Consider the following 24,066-nt stretch of genomic DNA (forward strand, 5'->3'; position numbering starts at 1 on the left):
TCTTTGGAGTTTTTTGCAATCTCTTTTCGCTCAATAATAATGTAAATTAGAAATACATTTCTTATCGTGGGAAAAAATGTATTATAAAGAATGAATTTTCACTTAACTTCGAGTTTTTTCTCTTCCATGTATAGAATATTCTATGCTAAAGAACGTATTCCTCTTTAATCTGTTTCCTCTTTACATTGAGTTTTGAGTTACATTGAGTGATTTGTTTCTGCAATCACTTGTTTCTCTTTAATGTATGAAAATACATACTTTGATAACGTAAAAACTATACGTGTTACCTCAGTGTGAATAATTTCACCAAGCTCATTGCATTAAAATTTAAAAAAAAATCTTTGACATCATGATTTTGTGATATTTCTATTTCAATATAAATGCATGTGAGTGCCATTTTTAGAGTCTTAACAATTTCGAAGAATTTTCTCTCGTGCCCTAATCAAAGTTTCGGTTTCTAACTTTAGTGTAGCATGTTTGAGTTCACAAAACAATGAACGAACATACATACTCTTTGCTTTATTAATTTTATTCCTTACTAATAAATATCAAACTCCTAGAACATTTCTTTCCGAAATGCTTTTGTGTAAAATACATATCGTGACGCATTAGAAAAACCTTGTTCAAAAAAACACGAATTTCTCAATGTTAAGGGCAAGTGAAGCTATTTATAAAGTTAAACTCGTGTTGGATTTATCTAGATCTATGCACGTCATCGTGTTAAATTTATGCACGTCATAATCTCATTAGAAATTATAAATAATGAGTAATCATTTAAATTTGTTAGATTCAAGGATTTTTGTTAACAAAATAAAAGTAATTGATGTCTAATTATAACCTCTGGGAATATTTAAAAATTTACTGTAGTCGGACTCTTATAAGAGGATTTTGATTTATTATAACTTTATGCATGGATTTTAATACGCTCTTACATAGTGAGAATACGATGATTTTATAATTATAGACTTCTTTTTTATACAAAGAACTGCAGAATAATAAATATTGCAGATATTAACTTCATTATGCATGAGATAGACGTAAATTGAAATGATTAACTTATTTACTCGATATTTTATTGGAAATATTACTAACTCATGAGCTTATACAACTTGTTTTTATGAAAAACATGCTGTGTGGGGATTTTAAAAAAAACTAATTTAAGCCTTTACATATTTCAATGCTTTTTAATGTTGTTTAAATTACGTAATCATTAATTTACCTAAGACTTAAATAAATTGTTATTTTTCACAAATCCGTTATGGCTTTTGAGCTTCAGTGGATAGAGCGTTTGCCTTACAATAAGGTGAACCGTGTCCGTATCCCAGTCATAGCTGGTCCATATGAGTTCCGCATCCGGCCGGCACCGACCACAGCGCTGACGTGAAATATCCTCAGTGGTAGATGGATCAGAGTCCCCTTGTCAGGCTAACTATGGCAGGTCTCGTGGTCTTCCCCTCCATGTAACGCAAATGCGGGTTAGTTCCATCAAAAAGTCCACCATGAAGGTAAATTTCTCCCAATACTTGATAGAGGAGTTCCCTTGTCTTCTGGTTTGAGTTTAAAATTACAAGACTACGTTGTGGAATATTAGTAGTCGTAAACCCAAAAATTGGGTTGGCTGTTCCACGGCATTATAAAATAATGTGAAATTTAAAAAAAATAAATAAAATCAGTTGAACTAACTAATTAGGCCAACTAATGATTAACAGGAGGAATATTTGAATCTAAATAAAGATCGACTTACATTTATTTAAAAAGAAAAAATCCTATTTTTATTATCTTTATTTTATTTTAATATCTTATTATTCTAATAACATTCAGTTCATGAAAGAAAAATGTTAATCTATCAAACCAATAGCATTATTATGAAAAAAATTTAAAATTTAATTAATTGTAAAAGCCAAATTTTGTTCTTAACATCCTAATGTAATCGGCAAAAAATTGTAGCTTACTAAAATAAAAGGGTTTGTTGGAAATATTTAAATAATACGTATAATTTTAATTTCGGGAAATTAATAAACTGTTACTCTCCCTAAACCAGTTCTTATTTTTTAAATCATTACTACATTTTTTTTAATTATTACTATAATTTTTTTAGTTATTATTGCAATCCATTATCAATAAAACACTGCTCAATCATCTGTTGAACTTATAGGTATGAGCAATTTCTCCACCTAGTACCATTATCTATGCCATATCTTTACCTAATGCTATTACCTATGACATTTCTTCTTTTAATTCTCCATTTAATTCTCTCCATTAATTCTCGTATTACCATCTTTATTTCCATTATTTGTAACTAAACTAAAAGGAAAAAGTAAATACTTCTTTTTTCCTTAGAAGTGAGATCATACTTTCTTTAATAGGTTAAATCATTCTTTCCTAAGTAGGCAAGGGGGTAATTACTATTACATTGCTTGTTTGTTTTTTTTCTCTAAGTTAAGGTTTTAAATTTTTTTTTCAGAAAAATTTGTCCTGGTATTTTACAAATAATTAATGCACTATATTTGATATAATTTACTATTAAATATTATGGAAACACCTAGCGCTTAAATAATGTAAAGAGTTCCCATTATTTTATCTTCTTTTTGAAAAGCTGTTTAAGACTTCCACTTTTTGTCCAAATTATTTTTCCTAGGCTTTACGCTACATCATTTTGTCCCTTGCACTATTTAACTATTTTCCTAATTAAACCTAATTTTACTCGTCAAACAAAATAATCAATGAAGTTAATTAGTTACAGTTAGTCAGCAAAGATCATTTGTTGATCAACGTAAAGGTATACAGCAATGACAAAATTACTATAATTGATTTTTTTTTTTAATTTTAAGTTTGGCATTGAATTTTCTAAGAACTAAAGCTTTTAATAGACACAAAATATTTATAAATGCTTAGAAAATGCCTATAGTTAAGGCCACTTTTGTACCAGAAAAATGATTTTATTATATCGGCGTGAATCTATAGGGAATTATATACCCGGAATTTTTATTTATTTATTCAGTTATTAATTTATATATTTGAACAAAATCTGTTTCATTTTATTCATTGAATTATTCTCGACTGATCTTAGCAATTGGATTTTAAATTTTAAGATTGTAAGAATTTTAAAACATTTTCTATGTACAAAGTTTTAAGATCAAGTTTTAAAAGTTCAAGTCCTAAAATTTAAAATTTGATTACCAATCTCAATAGAGAACACTTCATAAAATGAAATAAATTTTGTTCAAAAATATATAACTACACTACATAAATAAGAAAATTCCGGATATATAATAAAATAAGTCCCTTTAGGTTTTACATGGATATAGGTTTTGCATTTATCAAAAATTCAAATATTCTGTCTCGATAATTTACAATTTTATTTTTTCTCAATTCCAAAAATATTTCATAGTCATAAAATATTTTTAAGTTGTTATAGTCATAAAACATGTCATTAGCTGTTTTGAAATAAAAAGTTTCCTATGATAGTCTATTTGCCAAATTGAAAATTAATAAACTTCTGATAGGTAAAAAAAAATTCTATTAGATGCTAAAACATTATTGCAAATGACAAGAAAATTTTAATACATAAAGTTTTAACTATTAGTGTTATAACTCATCAACACGTATTCAACTATCAAAAAATACTATATAATAGTCTATTTGTTAAACATTCTTTTAAAAAAACTTAATCAACAACTTGCAAGGAATTAAAAATCTTTTTAAAAACAAAGACTTAGATGAAATATGTTTCTCACAATTGACTAAAACTCACAATTTTTAACATTTAAATTTTTTTAAAATGGCAAGAAAATACATACAATAATACATACAAATAATTCATGCAATAAATCATACAAAATACATACAATACTATTAAAATAAAGAAAGCTACAAACTAAGTTAAAAGAAATGTAAGCTTCTAAATCCATAAAGCTTTCTTGCTTTAAATTTTTTTTTTTAAAAAGTGATAAAATTGCAAAAACAAGTTGTAATGGTTTGTCTTAAATCAACAGGTACATGCAATCCAATCCACCCAGCAAAAAAAAAAAATTTAAGAAAAATAAATGATCAACTTTAAAGAAAAATCTGCTCCGAGATCAAGGCTTAACCTAAAAATGCCAAGCCAATATAAAGGAATTCCCTGTAATCATCATATCATTTTTCTTCTTGGTTAGTTGAGACGATAATGATGCCAAATTACTTCCGACGATGTAATTTTGCACAAGAGGCTTAAAATTTATATCAACTTTTGACAGTTTTTCCCTACCGTATTAAAGTTTTATCATTTCGTCGCCACCTGTTAGACGAAAGATGAAACTTTTCGAAAAATAATTTCTTCAGTTTAACCGAATTTTTCTCGTGGTTTCCAAGAGCAATTTAGTGGTCTTGTTTTTCCATGTTACATTAATTAAAACAATAGAAAAATCTGTTTAACGTTTTTAAATTTTTTAGAAGCTTACATAATTGCATACAATATAATTGTAATTAGACAACTAATGAATAGGTTTCCTAATTGCTTTCAGGAATGATAAAGATGTAAATCAAAAGAGACCCTTTAAAAGAAGTTTTATCATTATAAATAAGTAAAAAATTTGGAATAAAAATTGCGATGTGATTTTAAACATTTTTTTTTCATAATTTTCAAATAGCAATTTAAATGTGTTCTTCCATTTCAGAATTAAAATTTAGCTGTCCAATTTATTTTAGAAACATTTTACTTTAATTTTATTTTAGATAATACTACCAATAACTTTAGTTAACAATTAAGCTCAGGTTAAATTTAACGAATATCAGATAAAAAAAATATTTAACACAAAATCTATTTTTATTTTCGTTGAATTTAAAATCATTTTTCAAATTTCTGCAACTGAGTTGAATAGCTGACATAATATTTGATAATTAATTGATATTTTTATCAATAATAACTTCACTTTCTTTATGTAGCATTAAATGTTAGCTTTATTTGTCATGATTGGCTAACATATATCATTTTCTGTAATGCTTCGGTTTTATGGAAAAATATAAGCTTCAATTGAAACATTTTCACTGAAATTGACTAATGTACCAGGTCATTCCATCACAACATTTTCGGATTTTTTTAACGTGTTTCTGTCTTAAAACTGTGACGTTATTAATTAAGATAATTAAGATTAATTAATTATTAATATCTGTAGTAGAAAAAGTATTAATAATCTTGTCCCAGTTGAAAACATGAGCATCATAAATAGACAAAATTTTGCATCAAAAATGGACATATTTGCATCATAAATAAACTTGGAGCAAAATTATATTTATTTATATTTTAAAGAATTATTTTTTTTAAAAAATTTAAATGATGCGATGGTCACGATGCAACGATTTTACGCTTGAGTTTTAGTATTCAGATGCAGTTAGCAAAAACAGATTAATTATTTAATAAGAAAAGCAAAACATCCTGAATAACTTCTGATCTGATGATCTAATTTTCCCGTACTAGAATTCAATCTTAATAGTTTGAGGTCACCTCAAGTTTGCTTACTAATTTGTACAGACTATATTTTAAAATACGAAAGCAGAAGCAAAAACATATTTTCTCTGAATAAACTTATCTTTTTTGCGGACTTGGATTTCTTATTTTCAATATGTAGGGGGTAGCCGCTGATCCAAATACTTTGGTCGGAAAAGCGATCGAAGATTTGTATCCATTAATGATAATTTTACTTTATGCGTATTTCGTAAAACCCAATAACATTTTAAGTGAATTGAGGAAATATTTGTCCACAATAATAAAGGGACTCATGGGATAAAGCACTCGTCTTTAAATGAGGTGACCCAGGTTCGTATCCCAGCAATAGCTGTATTATACGAATTCTGCTCCAAACTTGCATCAAATTTAATATCAACGCAAAACATCCTCAGTGGTACATGAGTCATACCCTTGCTATCCGTCTATCTCTATGAGATTTTCGTGTTTTTTCTCTTCATGTAACGCAAAGGTAAATTCTTCCGCGAACCAATTCAGAAGTTATCTTACAGTTTGGTTCAAAGATACTAGGCTACAGAGTCGAATATTGTTAGTCCTAAACTCAAAAATGGGTTAGCTTTTCAATGCCGGTTATTAAATAAAGTAAAAAAAATCGAAATTTAATCAAGTCAATAAATCTGGAAACAGAAGCTTTTTTTCCCCAAAAACTTTCAGTTGTTAAATGACACTCTAAAACCTATGATTATGTTATCCATTCAGATTACAGCAATAGGCTTCACTCCAAATTCATCAAAAAATTTTACAATAAGTTTTATTACGTCATACCCAATTAATAACCCTGATCAAGACCAGAAAGACAACCACACTATGATTTGTAATCTGAAAATTGTGGAAATCTCAACTCTGGAAAAATTATAAAATTTTATCTATGGCTTAATAATTTATGGTTTTTCGAGAACGTTTACCATAATTCCACTTTAGTCGCGATCACCATGTTTTCTATGAGAGAATAAAGTATTCAGAGCTGCTACCTAATTGAAATTTTGAAAGCATGCAAAGCATATATCTGGAAATAATACTTAGGAATAATCTGTTATTAAAATCTTACTTATTGAAAAAAAAATCACTTATATTGACCTCATCAAATGAACTCGCTTCTTCAATATCTGTTATCATTTTCAAAAATGTCTCAAAAATTACAAAAATGTCCACTGATTCTTCATTTCGAATAGACCTGTGACCTGTGAATAAGAGTTTTTCTGTAAAAAGTATGCATAAAATTTGATACTTTAACATTATAATTGTTGCTAAATTTCAATAAACTTTATATAAGTATTGATTAAGAATAGATACAATTGGGAAACAGCTATTAAAAAAGAAAAATGAGAAATCATGTCATTTTTCTCGAATGCAATTAATCTTTTATTATAATCCATTAATCATACTAATTTAATTGTAGCCATTTAATCCTAAATACAATTGCAAAGACATGACCTATTCTAGGGCATTATCTTTTCACTGATCATTACTCATGACTTCTGCATTAGCTCATTCATTTAAACGATGGCATAAAATCCGCTAGCTTCTAGAAGACTATTAAATATGAAGACTAATCTCAACTTAACCAATCAACAATAGGTTGAACCATTTGTTCAACCTGCTATTGAAAATATTGTTGAAATTGTTGTATTCAAATTTGTTGAATTGAAAATCCTAGTGAGGAAATAATTAAATTCTGTTGATTTAATATTGAAAATTCAAACTATATTTTTGTAGTTACACAGGTTGCGTCGCGTGTTTAAAAAGTGCTTAAAGGTGCTTATTTTTTATTTACGTTATTTAAAAGCCCTTAAAGGTGCTTTTTTTATTCGAGGTTTGTAAAGAGTGCTTAATTTTCTATTTTTTAATAACAGATTTTTTTTTCTTTGTCATGTCAATTGTCGTTCTAAATTATTAAATATGCATGATTCTAACAATTTTCTCTGCAATATTTCTCATTTTATCATGATCATGCTGCGTTTTTCAATTTTATTAATTTTATGTTTACAAATTAAGAATTTTAAACGATAGAAAAAACAATTTTTATTCCAACATATTATTCTAATTATAATTTTTCTGGAAAGTGATTAAAAATATTTTTGCGTGCTTAAAAAGTATTAAAAGTTGCTTTTTTTTTTGTTGTTGAAGTATAGGGCTACGCACCCTGCTACAACAGATTATTGATTTCGTGGTAAATGTAATATATAATATATAATCAATCAATTTTTCTTTGATTATTCCTAATATCTTTATTAAATTAATAATTTTATAGTTTTACTTTTATTGACTTTCTCAGTATTTTTTATCCAAGTGTTAAGGACAAATAAACAAACTATTAAACATTTTTAAATATTTATTAAAGTGTTCTGAATTACTTCGAAACGTATGAAAAATATTACCGACTATGCTAAACATATTACTGCTTATGCTGTCACATAAGCAGTAACTCAATGATACATTTAAACCGAATTAAATATTATTATTATTTTTAAAAATTATTAATTATCGCTAGACATGAAATTAATATGTTTAGTACTCTATCTCGTAAAAAATGTGTTGAAATTGAAAATTATACGGTTTTTAGATTGTTTTTCATGAATGTTGTAACACACTGTCGGGAAATATATCCAATTTTTACAGATTACTAGGACCGGCAGGGTGGATAGGAAATTTCGTAAAAATATAATAATAAATTCGTAACATTTTAAATTTACGGATTAAAATCTGAAATTTTATAATTATATGCGAATAAAATTTTATATTTAAAATTAAAAAAATTCATAATTATATACGAATAAAATTTAATAATTAAATTATGAAATTTCATAATTAAATTATAAAATTTCATAATTAAATTATAAAATTTCATAATTAAAATGTAAAATTTCATAATTAAAATATAAAATTTCATAATTATATACGAATAAAGTTTACTTATTAAAATAAAAAATTTCATAATTATATGCAATATATAAAATTTGAGATTTATGCACATTTAGTGAGACTACACAACTTCAAGAATCAACAATCACAGACTTAATTTATAAAACTAAATAGGAACATTGTTTATGCAAAAAACGTGATTTGTGATATTTAATTTTGGTAAAACTTACGAGAAGTAAAAGAAAATTTCACATATCATTATCAAAAGTTATGAAATAATTAGATAGAAAAAAAATGTATGTAATTAAAGTTTAACACTTACGAATCTTTAGTTTCAAACTCTTACGATCTACTATTTTAAAACACTCATAGAAAGAGCATCCATAAAGATTTGTTTATATACATTTGAGGTCATTGAAACTCGGAAATTCCTACTGAAAAGTATTTTAAACTTATATTAAAACAAGTCTTTCTTCTCTTTCGATCTCGAGAATTTCTACATAAAAATGTTAAAAATATTTAAACCCACACCCGTAAAAAGATGAAATATATTTTTATTTTATGCTAGTTTTACGCACATTCAAATGATATATGAAATGCTTTATGACCCTGAAAGATTCAACAGAGCGATTTTAGAAATAAAAAAGGTTTTATGCTCTTTTCAAGATCGCCTACATCTAGTTCTAAAGAAACATTTATAAAAATGAAATGACTCACTGAAAAAAAAACGCTAACGTAAACTCATTAAAGTTGCACCACCGGACAAACAATATAAAGTTCCATTCAAAAAGATTTACTTTCAGCATTGAGAATAGTTTTGAGTCTTGATTTAAAGAACTGACCTTGACAGTGTTAGATGTTGAATCGTCTTTTGCGCTAACAATTTTGGGTGTTCCCAGCTTCCAAGACTTTCAATTAAGATCAAAGATAAAAGAAGTAGTTTCTGTTTTATAAACAATTTCATCGGACTTCAACATCATTTTTTACTTATAGAAAAAAATTTGTTATTTATAGATTCACTTCATTAACAGGAAGCCTTTTAAGCATAAGTTTTAGAATTAATTTCTACACACACAGAACCTTTGTCATTTCTGAATTAGAATAAAAATTAAGAAGCATTTTTGTAATTGGCATAAGCAGTTTTTCAATGGTTTAAAATTTTCAAATTTTTGAAAAATGGCTACATGTTTATCACGTTGAATATCAGGCTAATTTTACATGGCTTGCCCGTCTGGCCAAAATGATTTTCTCAGTATGCATTGCATATTTTGATGAAATATTATTTACAGCAAAACAGCTAATTTTCGTAATCATTCGTGACGCATTTAATTCACTTTGGTCCACCGGTAATCCCCATGGCATTCAACGTGTTAAGGTTACATGCTATATATGTATATAAATAAAACTATTTTTGTGTCTTCTATATAGCATTAATTTCTTCAAACCATTTTGGTAACGATAATAATATAAAAAATTAAAATCATTAAAAATTTACTCAAATTATGTGTTTCTAATAATCTTGGCTTCGCCGGACACCAGTGATCCCCGTGGGACTACGAACAAACTCAGTGCCGGTCACCGGTGACCCTTAAGGCATTTAATGTGTTTAAAAAAAGTGGACATTTTTTAAAAATGCCACAACTGGCCTCTGGCGAGTAGCAAAATTATCTAATTCCCCCTGTACCTGTTACTAAAATTAATTAAGCATCATTTGGCGACAAAAGTAATAGAGCAATTTTTTATGATTTGCCTACATTAATGAGATTTTTGGAAGAAGCATTTCTTTTTGCTTAAACTTGTACCTATTACAAAATTTAAATATAATTTGACGAATATATTTGAAATAAAACAGATAAAATATCTATCTAATGCTTTTCAACATAAATTTAAAAAAATTTTGTTCGAAATTCGAACAAATAATAGACCTGAAAATAATGTATTCTTTAATTACTTTTTTATTCTTTTTTATTATTTAGAAGAATAGAGAATAATAATTCAGCAGAAAAGTAACGGCCCCAGGTATTTGCTCGATAGGGGCATCCAGTTGGCGACTTAAGACATTTAAATTTCAAAATCTATTGATTTTTTTTTAAAAATCTATTGATTATTTTCCACTTGAACATTTAAAAACTATTTTACACATGGAATAGGCATTCTTTAAACATAAAAAAAAGTTTATATCGTTTTTTTTTTCAGACAAAATGTCAGTAATTTTTTATATCATTTATATAATAAGAGATAAATAGATTTAATTTTTACATTTAGTAAATAATTTAAATAGATTTAGACTTTTACATTTCCTTACAGCGTTCTGTTTATGTGTCATTTATTTATATATGTTGTATTACACTCTAAAAACTGTACCTCTTAAATAAAAGGCACAAGCTAAATGTACCCTTTATTTTCTCGCGTTAGAGGCACATAACTAATGTGCCTTTAAAAATGAGAGGCACCACAAGAAATGAAAGGCACCAAAGCAAACGCGAGTCAATGCGCGGTACGAAAGGATTTTACCGGTTCCCTGTGCCTCTCAAATGGGCTTCCCTTTTTTTTCTTCGGTACGATGTAACGGAGAAGAAGCGCATGCGCACATCAATGAAATATTTTATGACGAAATACAAATAATAAAAGCAGACGATAAAATTAGAACACCAGAAAGTTGTTGATTTTTTAGAATTAGTTTTGTGTGGAATTTGAGTTTTCATATTACCCGTTACGGGTTTATCTAGTTTGTTTTATGATATTTTATCTATCCCGTTACGGGTGAGTTTTCATATATCCCGCTACGGGCACTTTTTCTAGTTTCCTTTATAAGATTTAACTATCCCGTTACGGGTACTTTATATTTGTTATTGTATTTGTTGTGGTGTGAAATAAATGTTTTTATAAAAAAACTGAACAGTTCTTTAATATAGCTTGATACGCTACAGCTATGTATTAATTGGTGGCAGCGGTGGGATCCGTTCCAGAAATGTTTTATTAAGTTTTTGAAAGAATTGGTGACAAATATTATTGTTATTAAGGATTTCCTACTTTAGAAAAAATTAGTGAATGAGATGTTTAAAATTGATGCCAAGAAGTGTGGAATTCGACGGTACTTCGAACTCTTTGAACAGAAAGCGAAGAGATTTAGTGTGAATTTCGATCTTTGGTTTTCGTGTGCTTTACAGCTTATTCCTGCTGAAAGGTCAGAAATTTATGATGATAATTATTATTACTTTAAAGAAAATCTCATTGCCAATTTTCAGTATGATCCACAAGCTATTCCGTGTAATAACGATCGCCAGAAAGAACATTTTAATGAGAAATGGAATTCGCCAAGTATTGTGAAGAAATTTAGATCTGAACGTGAATGTTTCTATTGTGGTGAAATAGGACATTTTAAGAAATACTGTAGACATCGAAATTCGGATTATAGAAAAGAGAATTATATCCGATTGTTGTAATCAAGTTTAAGCACGAAAGTAATTTTTATTTTAATAATATTTATAAAACAAATGCATGTTTAATGATTGGGGCAAAAATGCAGAATTTCACGTTTTTTAAAATACAATAAAAAAAAAAAAATTCTGAAACAAGCTTTCCAAAAAAATTGCAGAAGGCTTTTCATATATTCTGAGCTCAAATAAAATCATCGATTAAATAATATTAAGTACAGTTAGTTCTAAAAAAATTGAAAGCTAATGTTCCCAAAATGGGAATGATGGCGCCTAACGGGTTAATATGTTTCGCCAAAATCTGGATTTTAAAAAAATTCATTTCAATGGAAAGAAATCTTTTATTTTACACTTGTTAAGTCATTTGTTTAAGCATATTTCATGTTATAAAATATCCAAGTTGTCAAAATCTACATCTATCATTTTAAAATATTCTATGTTTTTCCAAATTTGTGCAACTGTATACATCATATTGCAACTGTTACTAAATTATGTAAAATTGTTCTTTATGTGTGAAAATAAAAGATATTAGATTTCATGATATTTAGTGTTTAATTTTTGATCCTTATAAAACTATTTTATGAAATCTCTAAATATTTAAAAAATATCTAAATTTATAATAAATTTCCATTTTGAGGATGCTTTTTGGAAAAGAAAAAAAATCCATGAATTATATTGACTTGGCTTAACAGAAATAAATATTATCTTTTTGTACCTATATCTGATTAGAAAAGCATCATTGTAGTTGTTGAAGTATCATTAAACGCTACATAATTAAAGAAATGGTATAAATTTACATATTTTATAATTGTCTATGAAAAAGCCTTAGATGGAATCCCTTGAAATGATCACTTTCAAGTGGCCAATATTCAAAGAATTGAGAAATATTTTTCATTAAGAATTATTATAATTAATATCTTGGTAATAGTGTAAACCAAACAGAAAGTCCCTTTTTATATAAAGTGCTAGCAAATTACAAATAGGTAAAAAAAAATGTGTTCAAATCTGGTAAATAACAGGTTTTGGTACCACTAAATGCTTGTTTCAATGAGCGGTACATAAAAGCAAAATCTAAGGTACAATGTACCTTCCAAGTTAAGAGGTACATCTGATTTTGCCTCTGAAATCAGAGGTACATTGTGCCTTTCATTTTTAAAGGTACGTTGTGCCCTTAAAATTCAGAGGCACAAACGATCCAAATGTGCCTCTGAAATCAGAGGTACATTGTGCTTTTCATTTTTAAAGGTATGTTGTGCCCTTAAAATTCAAAGGCACAAACGATCCAAATGTGCCTCTGAAATCAGAGGTACATTGTGCCTTTCATTTTTAAAGGTACGTTGTGCCCTTAAAATTCAGAGGCACAAATGATCCAAATGTGCCTCTGAAATCAGAGGTACAGTTTTTAGAGTGTACTAAACTATTACTTTATGTATTTACTTATATTTATAAACTATTGCTTTAATTCATTTTACTTATTCTTATTACTAAACTGTTCATAAAGTCTTAAAATCTAATGAGTTTTTTTGAAATTAGACTTTATAACAGGTATGTCATATTTAGCACAAGCATTATATTTTATGAATTATAAAATTTGATTTTCGAACAAATTTAATAAGGAAGTTTTTGGTCACTACAGTTTTAGCATTGTTTAGGAAAAATTACAAATGTTAGATTTGAAATTAAAAAAAAGGATTTTACTACAGAATAATTTCTGCTTGCTAACATATAAGAATTGGATTAAAAAATATATTTAGATATTTTTTCGTTTTTTTTTGGCGTTCTGTTTGAGTCATTTATTTATTTATTTTGGCATTTCTATTGCATTATACTTCTCTTTTTATTGCAATTTAATCGGCCGTTCACCCCGGGCATACTCACACCTCCTGATCTTAAGAAATGAGATGCACAGCACTGAACTGGGACGAAAAAAATTTCATATGTTTCCAAATTTTGCTACGTTTTTCAAGTTATAAATGGTAGAAGTGGCGTTACTAGTGTTTCATTAATATGATTGAATTGTTTTACAAATCACGAAATTTCAGTAATTTCTTGAAATTCTTAAGCGAAAATCTTAATTGAATTATTCGTGTTGTGAGGTATTGACAATAGATCTAATATAATATTAATGCTAGCAATGAAATCGGAGCCAACGAACAACTCAGCCATATATTCAGCAACGAATTTTTAAATTCCAATTAAATTTTTTTGTACTAAGTTTATAGTTACTGGATTCAAATTTCACTTCAAAAACATGCGAATTGGAAAAAAACAGTCAACATATCTCAAACGCCGAAAATAATGCGAAATTCAATAATAATAACTCAATAATGCATAAAATCTTTCTCATAAATTCAATACCAATACCATTTCTACCCTAGTCACATCAGCTCATCTTGATGGCCTGGAATCTTGTTTTATTTATATGAATGCTGACTCCCTTGTTAACGATATTAGTTGCTCACAGCCTCTCAGTAGCACGTGGAAATTCATTTTACCCTGATTAGCCCCTCTCGGCCGCTGTGGTTTTTCTTGTTCTGTTTTTCATATTCTTTTCTGTTTTCCAGTGGCAGCTTTACGTTTTTATTTTAAGCTACTTTTTTTTCTCCTCATTCATGTCTAGCTAGTCTTGAAATGGGAGCCATTATATTTGAGCACTTGAAACATGTCGATTGTTATTTCCGATTTGTATGTTTATGAAGCGCATGAAGTTTTTGATCAAATAATATATTTCAGCTTCAGTTTCTTAGGATTATTCAGTTAACCAAGTTTAATGGTAAACGAGCAATAAGAGAGTAATACTTTGTTATAATTCCATGTGTTATCCTTTTTATGTTAAAATAATTATGATTTAATAATAATAATAATAGTACAATTGTAATAAATATTACATTAATAATGTAATATTTTATTACAGCTGCGGCAGATCACAGCATTGGAGAAGCAGATGCCAAAGAATGGTAATGATGACTATCGCAACTCTAGTCGCCACAGTGGCAGGCCTCCTCCAGGTTCAACGTCTAGCTCAGAAAGGAGCTTGCACCGAAATCTGCAAAGAATCAGGTCTCCAGATAGCAACCAGGAAGACAGACCGCAACAAGCAAGCAAACGAGAGGTCCGTACAGCCAAGAACCTCGCCATCATCGTCGTGTTCTTCATGATTTGTTGGATGCCACTGTACACAGTGAACTGTGTCCAAGCGTTTTGTAGTGAGTGTACAGTCGCACTTTGGGTCGTGGACGCTTTCATTGTTTTGTCTCACGTCAATTCAGCCCTAAATCCATTTCTGTACGCGTACCATATGAGTGATTTCAGGAACGCTTTAAAGAAACACTTCTTGTGCGACGGTGGTAAAGATGGTAAGTGTCCGTTGCGCAAAAAGCCGAGGCTCGTGGAAATGGAAGCTTTGTCTGCACCAGCTTTGTCCAAAACGGTGAATAAACCTAGTTCAGATGAGAAAGCAGCTTTCACTGACCTCGGGTAGTGAATATTCAGCTTTTTATCATTTTAAAATTAATATTGAGTTGAAATTCAGATTTAAAGCGGTGTTTAAGTTTGAGAACTGAGGTACATACCGAGCCTAGTGAAAATGGAGGCTTTATTTACGCCAGTTTTGTTCAGAATGGCAAAAAAAACTAATCCTGATGAAAAAGCTGCTTTTGCTGATTATGAGTTGTAAATGTGAGTTGAGTTTTGGGACTCAAAGCAGTATCCGAATATCATTCAGTAGAGAATGGGTGTTGAAAAAAAGCGTATTGCTTTAGGGAGTGGAATAAGTCTGAAAAACAAGTATCATATGTATAGAAAAGTGTGGAAATGAGATCTTTGTCATTATTATGATATGAAGCCTAGATTCTTTCATATCCGTTCATAAATTCCAAGACAAAGTGATGATCTCAAAGCCTTCTACTTAAATTTTTTGCTATAATTTTCGCGTTGATTTTCGAACAAATTTAGCTACTCATAACTTTTTTTTGTTAAAGATAATATATCGTAAGTTCTTTTTCTAAACCATAATCTGTCACGTACAGAAATGATATTTTGTAATTTTTCTAACAAGTATGTAAAAAAAATATTTTTTTTGAATAAAAAATACAATTATTGTTTTTAAAACTGAATTGAGATTGTTAACAATGTGTAAGTTGAATCCAAATTATTTGACCATATTTGATACGTAATAAAAATTTAAATAAATTAATTGTTTTTTGCTAAAGATTCAGGCAGACAAAGTTTCTTCGAAGTTAAGGTGTGAAGTGCAGGCCGCTGTTCCAGTATTCCGGAGCTTTAACCAGTTGAGAGCGGACTTTAATTCTAGAAATCTTCCACGGTATGCGGAATTAAAAACAGACAATGACGTGTATATACGCCGAACGCAAGGCGAACGATATTATTATAAGTTTTGAGAAAAACTAACCACCATTTGTTTAACAGTTATAACCTATATACATAGAACCTTTTTCTTACCCAAAAAGGAAGTACTTAGTACTTACTCCTCCATTGTGTGTAACTTAAATTCTACGATTAATTCTTCATTTTATTGTTTCACAATATTTTTTCATGTCCTTATCATTTTCTTCCCGTAAAAATGCTGGGAAGCATGCTAGTAAAATAACTAAAATATATCATTTAATCGAAGTGATGTACTTTCCAAAAAGTTTCAGATAATTCTCGTTTTCTTTGTACTGTTTTCAAAGAAATAAAAACAATATTACTGAGTAATGAAGGATAAGAAAACTTTTTACGTTTTTACAGATAGTTTGTAACACAAATGAAGAAAAAGAATTATTTTAAATAATGACATAGCAATCTCCATGTGGCATAATACCTATTCGGCTAAAGACACGGAATTTGGTGATTTAAACTGACCAAGATATTAAAAAGGTCAATGCCAACTTTGTTGATTGGCCGCAAGCCAAAACTTTTACTGAACAGTGGACATACAGTTATTGTATTTAGAACAAATAGCATATTTTATGGCAATGCATCTATCATCATGACAAAAAGGTATAATAGTATGCAAATACTATTGCATGTTTAAACTTGGTGCTGAGATTCAAATTTTGCCATTTTAATGAACAATAACTATTTATATGTTATACATTTGATGTTAATATTTAAATTCTCAAAGTGGATCAAAATATACCAATTTTTATACATATCTTGTAGAAATATTTTAGTTAATATTTCTAATTAATTGATGTGATAAATTTTCTGTATAAATACAGAATTGTACATACCTTTCTACTGAGCGCATTCAATTTTGATCATTACTAGTCATGTTCTATTTTTAGTGTTTGTTATGTCTTATTTATTAATAATATTTGTTACTTTTCAAGTTCCTTTTCCAATAATACTATCTTTGACAGTATTTTATTTTGGTTCAGCACAAACTTTGAAAATCATAGAAATGAATGAGTGCTTTTTATAGTTATTCTTGTTTAATAAGTTTTTTTGTTGTGAGTGTTACTCAATATGTATTTAATGTCGGTAACATATTCTCATTATTGTTCAGAGTTGAGACTACAAAAGAAAGTTAAATATTATCTGTTTATTTATTTTAAAATTCATTTAAAATACGCAACAAAATTCCATTAAAATTTTTATCGAAATTAACTTGATTGAAATTTAAATTTTTTACACAAAATGCTTTATTTATTTGTGCCAAATATTATTGAATAACACAAAAGCTTTCTGTGATTTTGAAATCACTCAAAACGTCTTAAGGTGCATTATATTTTGGAATAGGTTCATTTAATTAAAACAACTTTAGACTTCACATACAGTAATTTATTTTACATTAAGACTCACATAATTTAACATTCACATTATACAACATTCCCATAAACCATCATTCACATAATACAACATTTGTGTCTCACTATGAAAACTTCAGGTCTACTTTCCAACAAACTTTTTAAGCTTATACTCAAAAATAAATTTATTAGTTATAAAATTAAAACATTATATAGTAAGACAATATAAGACATGAACATGATAAAATATTAACCACATAAATAGCAATAACTGCAGCATTGCAATAACTGCAGCAATTTTTGGAATTGTTTAAGGTAATATGAAGCTATCAACATATATATTTTGAATCATTCTTTTCCAAGTTTCTTAATTAACATTTTATAACACCCTTTAATTTATACATACTTTATTTAAATTATGCACCCTTTAATTTATGCATGCTATTGTAATTAGAGATTCACTATTCAAACCATAATTAGGAACTTTATTGCAAATCTATGCGCTAACGGCAAAAATATCGCAAAAGAGTAACAAAATAAAGTGTATACTTACATTAGTTAAAACACCCAAAAAAGTCAAATTTTGATTTCTCCAACTACGTAAGGAAGTCCAATTTGCATAAACCCCACCTTTGAAAAGGTAGTGTCACTGAGGTTTGTAAGATGTCCATCTTACAAACTCTGAAAATGAAAGTTTACAACCTTTACTCAGGTACTATCTATATATATATTTCTCTTACATGGCGACAAAAAAAAGCCTCATTACAACTCCCCGAATGGCAACACTAGAAAATCGACTAATGGATTGCAGCTAAAAATGTCACATGCCAAATCTAGCTGAGATGGCTCAACATATAGCGCTTTTAAAAACGGAAACTGAAATAACCAAAGAGAGCATAAGCTAGGCAGAAGTGAGTAGTCTTTGTCGATAGATCCCTATTTCAGTATTTTGTCGAAAGCGCTTTTTTTTCACGAATTTATATATTACGAATTTATTTGACGATTTTAGATTTATATCACGAATTTATTTGTTTTACTAGAATTTATTTGTTTATGCAGATTTTTCCATTGCATTTCACGTATTTCAATTTTTAATAGGCTTAATTATAGCCAAAATTTTAACCTTTTTAAAGAGATATCAGTTTTAGAAATTTTATCTTTAGATTTTATACTATAGCACATTTCTAATAGGTTTAACGAATTACATGTCATTTATTTGAATTCAAATTTATTTTAATGACTTAGTATTTACTAAAAAGATGTCATTTAAAAAAAAAAAAGTTGTTATATGGATTTAAATGATTGTTTTGAATTCTTTGAATTTTGTGCATTTGCAATGTACCTAAGTTAGTAGCGAGCGAAGCAAGCTTGGTTTGCGAAGCAAACCATATAAGATTGCGTTGCAATTTTCGGGGGTTGGCGAGCGTCAGCGAGCAGGGGTCACAGCCCACTAGTTGATTTAAATAGGGCTGGCCAAGAGAATCTCAAACAATTTTCTGATGCGGCACCTTAGCGAGATTTAAAATTCTTTCACAGCTCTAGAGTCACATATTTGTCTGGGGCATAATATTTACCCTTACATATAACGTAACATATTACATATAACGTATAGCCGGCTCGTGCCGATTACAGAGCTGACGTAAAATATCCTCAATGGTAGACGTATCTTGGGTTAGAGTCCCCCTGACATCAGGATAACCGTGGGAGGTTTTCGTGGTTTTTCTCTCCATGTAACGCAAATGTGGGTTAGTTCCAGGAGTTATCTTGTCTTCTGGATCGGGCTCAAGATTATGATGCTACGTAGTTGAACATTGGTAGTCTTAATCTCAAAATTGAGCCGATTGTCCAACGACGGTTATAATATCTGCGTAAGACTACGAATTCAGAAACTATGGAAGTAAATTGTAAGAATATGAGCGAATATTGTAAGTTTATAACGAATATAGTTAAACTAATAAAGCATAAAAGAATATAGTAAGTACTACTCATACTTGGAATTCCCTCAAGTTTTTGTTAAATGATTAATATTATTATTACTATTACAACCATAAGAGAAATATATGAACAAGGAAAATTAAAATCCATGCCTGAAGACATTAAGAATTCCTTTAGTACGATTGGTAAGCTTGTTGCTCTTTACAAAACTTTACAAATCTTAGAAATTGATATAGTTTTTATTCTGAAGCTATATTGTTCTTTCAACCCAGATTTACCAAAAAAATCGACCATAGGAGAGAAATAGCGAAATAAATTTCAACCCTCAATAGCTTTTTTTTTATATTTGGGACAGCATACTCATTTCCTATACGTATCCAAAACTTTATCAACCGTAACTTGAAACTTTTACCCTTTGAGTAGCATTAATATTTAAGAATTAATTTCAATCTTAAACTACTGAACAAATCGAGGTATAGCATGGTGCTGGGGCGCAGACTTTGGAATCCCCTAATGTAATATTTAACCCACTTCTATATTTTATTATTAATAAATTAAACACTTAATCTTTTTCAAATTGCAATGATCGAATTATGAATAAGTGTGCTAACATTTTCTCTTATCTTCAAATTGTCTTGCACTAATTTTTTAAACAAAATTATTAAGAAATAACATTAAAAAATTGAAAGTATGTTTGATTTAATGATGCATAAATGTTTGATTTATGTTTAACATCTGATACTTTTGAAATGTAACATAATACCAAATCATTATACTTAAAGTTGTGGTGTTTTCTTCAATAGTTTCATTGTCTTTATATACAAGGGAGTTACCTAGCGATCTGATTAATGCCTTTCTAATGATCTTAGCTAATTTTACTTAATTGAAACTTAATTACTAACTGCCTCAATTGTGTGACAACTCTTTACTGTTTTATTTTCTTTCAGAAGAATATTAATGTGTTTTTTCCTGATATAATGATGTTTGTTTGCGTTTGATTTCCCTATATGCAGCTTCCAAGTTCTAAAAAGTTTTAAAATTTTCAATATCAAAGCAAAGTTTTTATTTATTTAACGTTACTACTACTAATATATGCGTGATACTACGGATTTGGTATTTATTTTTTAATATTTGTGCTTTGACGTGACATATTTGTTACGTTTTGAACGATTAAAATATTATTTTGACCACATTTTTGCGCTTCTTTAACACTATATTTCTCAGTTTCGCCTCAGTTTCAAAACCTATTTAAACATAAAAAGGAAATGTGTCAATCACCAGGCTCTGCTGTAAATCATAACAGCATTCTAAAGTTTTAATATAAATAATAATCTGTTAAGATAGTTAAACTAATTAAGAACTAACTAAGTGCCCTTTAAGTTTAATAATATTCTATTAAGATATTTAAGGTGACAAAGAATTACCAAAGTATCTCTCAAGTTTAAGTATTAATAACATAACAATCAGTTAAGATAATTAAATTGACGTGTCCCTAAAGTTTCAAGATATTAATAATAATCTGTGAAGATTGTAAAGATGACGAAGAATTATCCAAGTCTCCCTAAAGTTTCCATATTAATAATCTATTAAAATGGTTCAGGTGCCGAAGAATTACCCAAGTGTCCCCATAAATGCTTCAGGCATCTCCGAATTTTAACACCATTTTGCTTATGAAGAAGATACGTAATTGGATTAGAACCACTCCTGACCTTCGATATTTTTATTTCTGTTAAATATTGGTCATTATTAAGAGGTGCGTTAATTAATGATCGCACAAAGCTGAAGATTTTTCTAGAAAACTTTGTTAAATTTTTGATTTCCTTACATTTAACAACTTTAAGAGAAAAGGCTCCTAAAAGGAGATATTCTTTTTTTAAAAAAATTCGATTAAAACACAGTGATTGTTATATTTTTTATTATTATATCTAATGTACATTTGACCGGTGTAAATCTTTAGTAATGATCACATTTTCAAAACTCAAAAGCGCCGCAATGGTCTTTGAAAAAATATTCAGAGAACTAGCTAGAAAAATATAATAAAGGTTCCCTAATATGGGTTTTTGCCCAGATGCTACTAAAATATATTAAATACGCAAGCTCAAATTGTCTTAAAAATTACTCAAAAATTAAAGCATATTTGACCTTTTCTTTTTTTCTTTTTTTTTCTGTGAAGTTTTTTTTTTTTTTCCATTTGCATTATAATCGCACAAACTCTTCGACACCCAAACTCTTATAATAAAAATTCATTTGATTTACATTACCAAAGCTTGTGCCAGGTCTATATTGCTGGCATTTCATGAAAAAAATGCTAATTTGTACCGATTCTACCCCATTAGCATCAAAAAGATAAGATTTCACAATAAGAAGCAACGATTTTAACCATTTCGTTACAAGCACCGTATTTAGTCAGCGGTCGCACACACAGGGCAGAAATTTGTATGTTTGTTTTAAAATTTATCGTACTGAATTAAGCTAGTAGGAATTTTTTGAATTATTCCAAATTGCATATTCAGTTATAATGTTGGCAAAATCTCTAAATATGTAACGCTTAAACGGGAAAATCGGAACATCAACTAATTGACATGCAATGTGCACTGTTGGCGGCACGGTGCATCGCTCCGTGGCGTCTTTTTAGCGGAGCCGTGAAGGTTAATATGTTATTAAGCAACATGTTGCATCGCATATTAGGAACTGACCCTGTTAAAAGTTAAAACGCCACTTTGCAATGTTAAAAGTTGAACTGAAATAAATTCGTCGATACTTTTTCTATAGATAGTTTTATGTCGAAGTACGTAACAATAAAATTGTACGTAAAACATAATGGGACCATCAGAAATTTTTACTATGGAATGAAAGTTTGCTGATTTTTGTGAGTTATGTGTTATTTCATTTTCCTAATTTTTTTCCCACTTGTGATTATTATTATGAAAATTAAATATTTCTGGACTAAGAATTTATAAGCAATCAATTTGGTTTATATTGAAAATATTATCAAATAAATTGACAAAATCACAAGGATTTGTTTATTTGTATCTGTGCATGTTAGCTTTCGTGGTATTACTATATATTTAAGAATTGTGTTATTTGAGCATAGTTTAACGTTGCAGGAGTGTCATTAAATTTATCGGATGCCATGCTCTGAATTTTTATATATCTAGGACGGTTTTTTGGTCGAAAAAGACTTGTTTTAGTCTTGGATAAGATTCAAAATAAATTAGTTTAGCAATTCATTGAAATAAATAATGTAATAGTACCCTCGTTTATTCTTTTAAAAAAGTATTACTGTTTCGAGCAACATAAAATGAAATATATTTCGAAAAAAGTGGTTATGCAACAAACGTTTAATAATTTATGAATTGTTTATTCAATTAATTAATTTATTTATTTAGAAAATAATAATTGCTGAAGTGAGCATGTCAAACATTGATTTTCAATAAAAGCCTTAATATTTTGGTCAACACTAGTGAAAAAGTGCATTTCCGTGAATAAATAAAATGTGAAATGGAAATTTTTTTTTGTTCTATTTAACATCATACCTATAATCAAAATACATCATACATCATACCTATAATCAAAATAAAGTCATCCAGCATTATTGCAAAACAAAATATTGGTAAATTAATTAATAATTGAAAAAAAGACAATGATAATTCATTTAAACCTGTCCAACATTTATGACCAAACCATATTTTTATGAGTAATAAAATAAAATATATTTAATTTAAAACTATGATTAAATTACATTTGAGAAAATTATTTTGTTAAATTAACATTGCATAATAATGATATTTAAAAAGGAGTATAAAGCTTTTTAAACTGCAAAAAAACATGATAAAAATCGAGATAGCTTTCAATTTTAAATGTCTTTTGTGAGTTAAATAATTTATATGTGAAGCTCTTACTTAAAAAGATTATGTTTATTTTTTGATTGTTTTTTATTGAGGATTTTGCATTTTCTGTATTTATTAATTTGATGTCTTATTTGGCACAAAGATTTAAGTATTAACGACGCTAATCGAACAAAGATGTATGTAATCTATGTATTATTTGTCACATATTCTAAATGATAAAAATCCTCATTGTAGATATTTTGTAAAACATTGTGTTTATTGTATGTCAAAAAAATGGAAAAAATTTAAATAAATTTGATGTTTTTTTTGTTATGTGTTTTTTAAATGAGAATTATTTTGTAGTTATATATAAATTATCATGCAAAAAACTATTCCTTAGCGCTGAATTATTTGTTTGACTTACTATTGCTGTAAAAAAATTGATTAATTCTGAAGTATTAATCAATGTTTTTACAGCAATATTTCTGTTACAAAAATAGTTTTTTCAAACAGGAGTAAGTTGTGTATAATATTTTTTAATATGAATTATGCAGAAGTGCGTGGAATACTTAAAAATGGTACTCTATATTTACATTAATACTTAAATTTCATGGAAAAAAATAAGAAATTGCTTTTTAAGTGAGGCTTTCTAAATGGTATTTTTTCCCTTCCACATTTAAATTTCTGATTTTAACTAACTTAGCATGTGCAATATTTAGCTAGCATAATGTTGTTATTCTTTATAA

General features: G+C 28.2%; 1 protein-coding gene across 1 annotated transcript in view; it reads left to right on the top strand.

Moving 5' to 3' along the window:
• Positions 1-23,653, top strand: part of LOC107436314 (adenosine receptor A1) — an 80,346-nt gene extending 56,693 nt beyond the window's left edge. Inside the window, exon 2 of the mRNA XM_071182330.1 lies at positions 14,720-23,653. Coding sequence (XP_071038431.1) covers positions 14,720-15,286 — 567 coding nt within the window. The 3' untranslated portion in view covers positions 15,287-23,653. The remainder of the gene's footprint in view (positions 1-14,719) is intronic.
• The last annotated feature ends 413 nt before the right edge of the window (positions 23,654-24,066 follow it).

The sequence above is a fragment of the Parasteatoda tepidariorum genome, chromosome 6 (genome assembly GCF_043381705.1).
Source record: "Parasteatoda tepidariorum isolate YZ-2023 chromosome 6, CAS_Ptep_4.0, whole genome shotgun sequence".
Classification (NCBI taxonomy): Eukaryota; Metazoa; Arthropoda; class Arachnida; order Araneae; family Theridiidae; genus Parasteatoda; species Parasteatoda tepidariorum.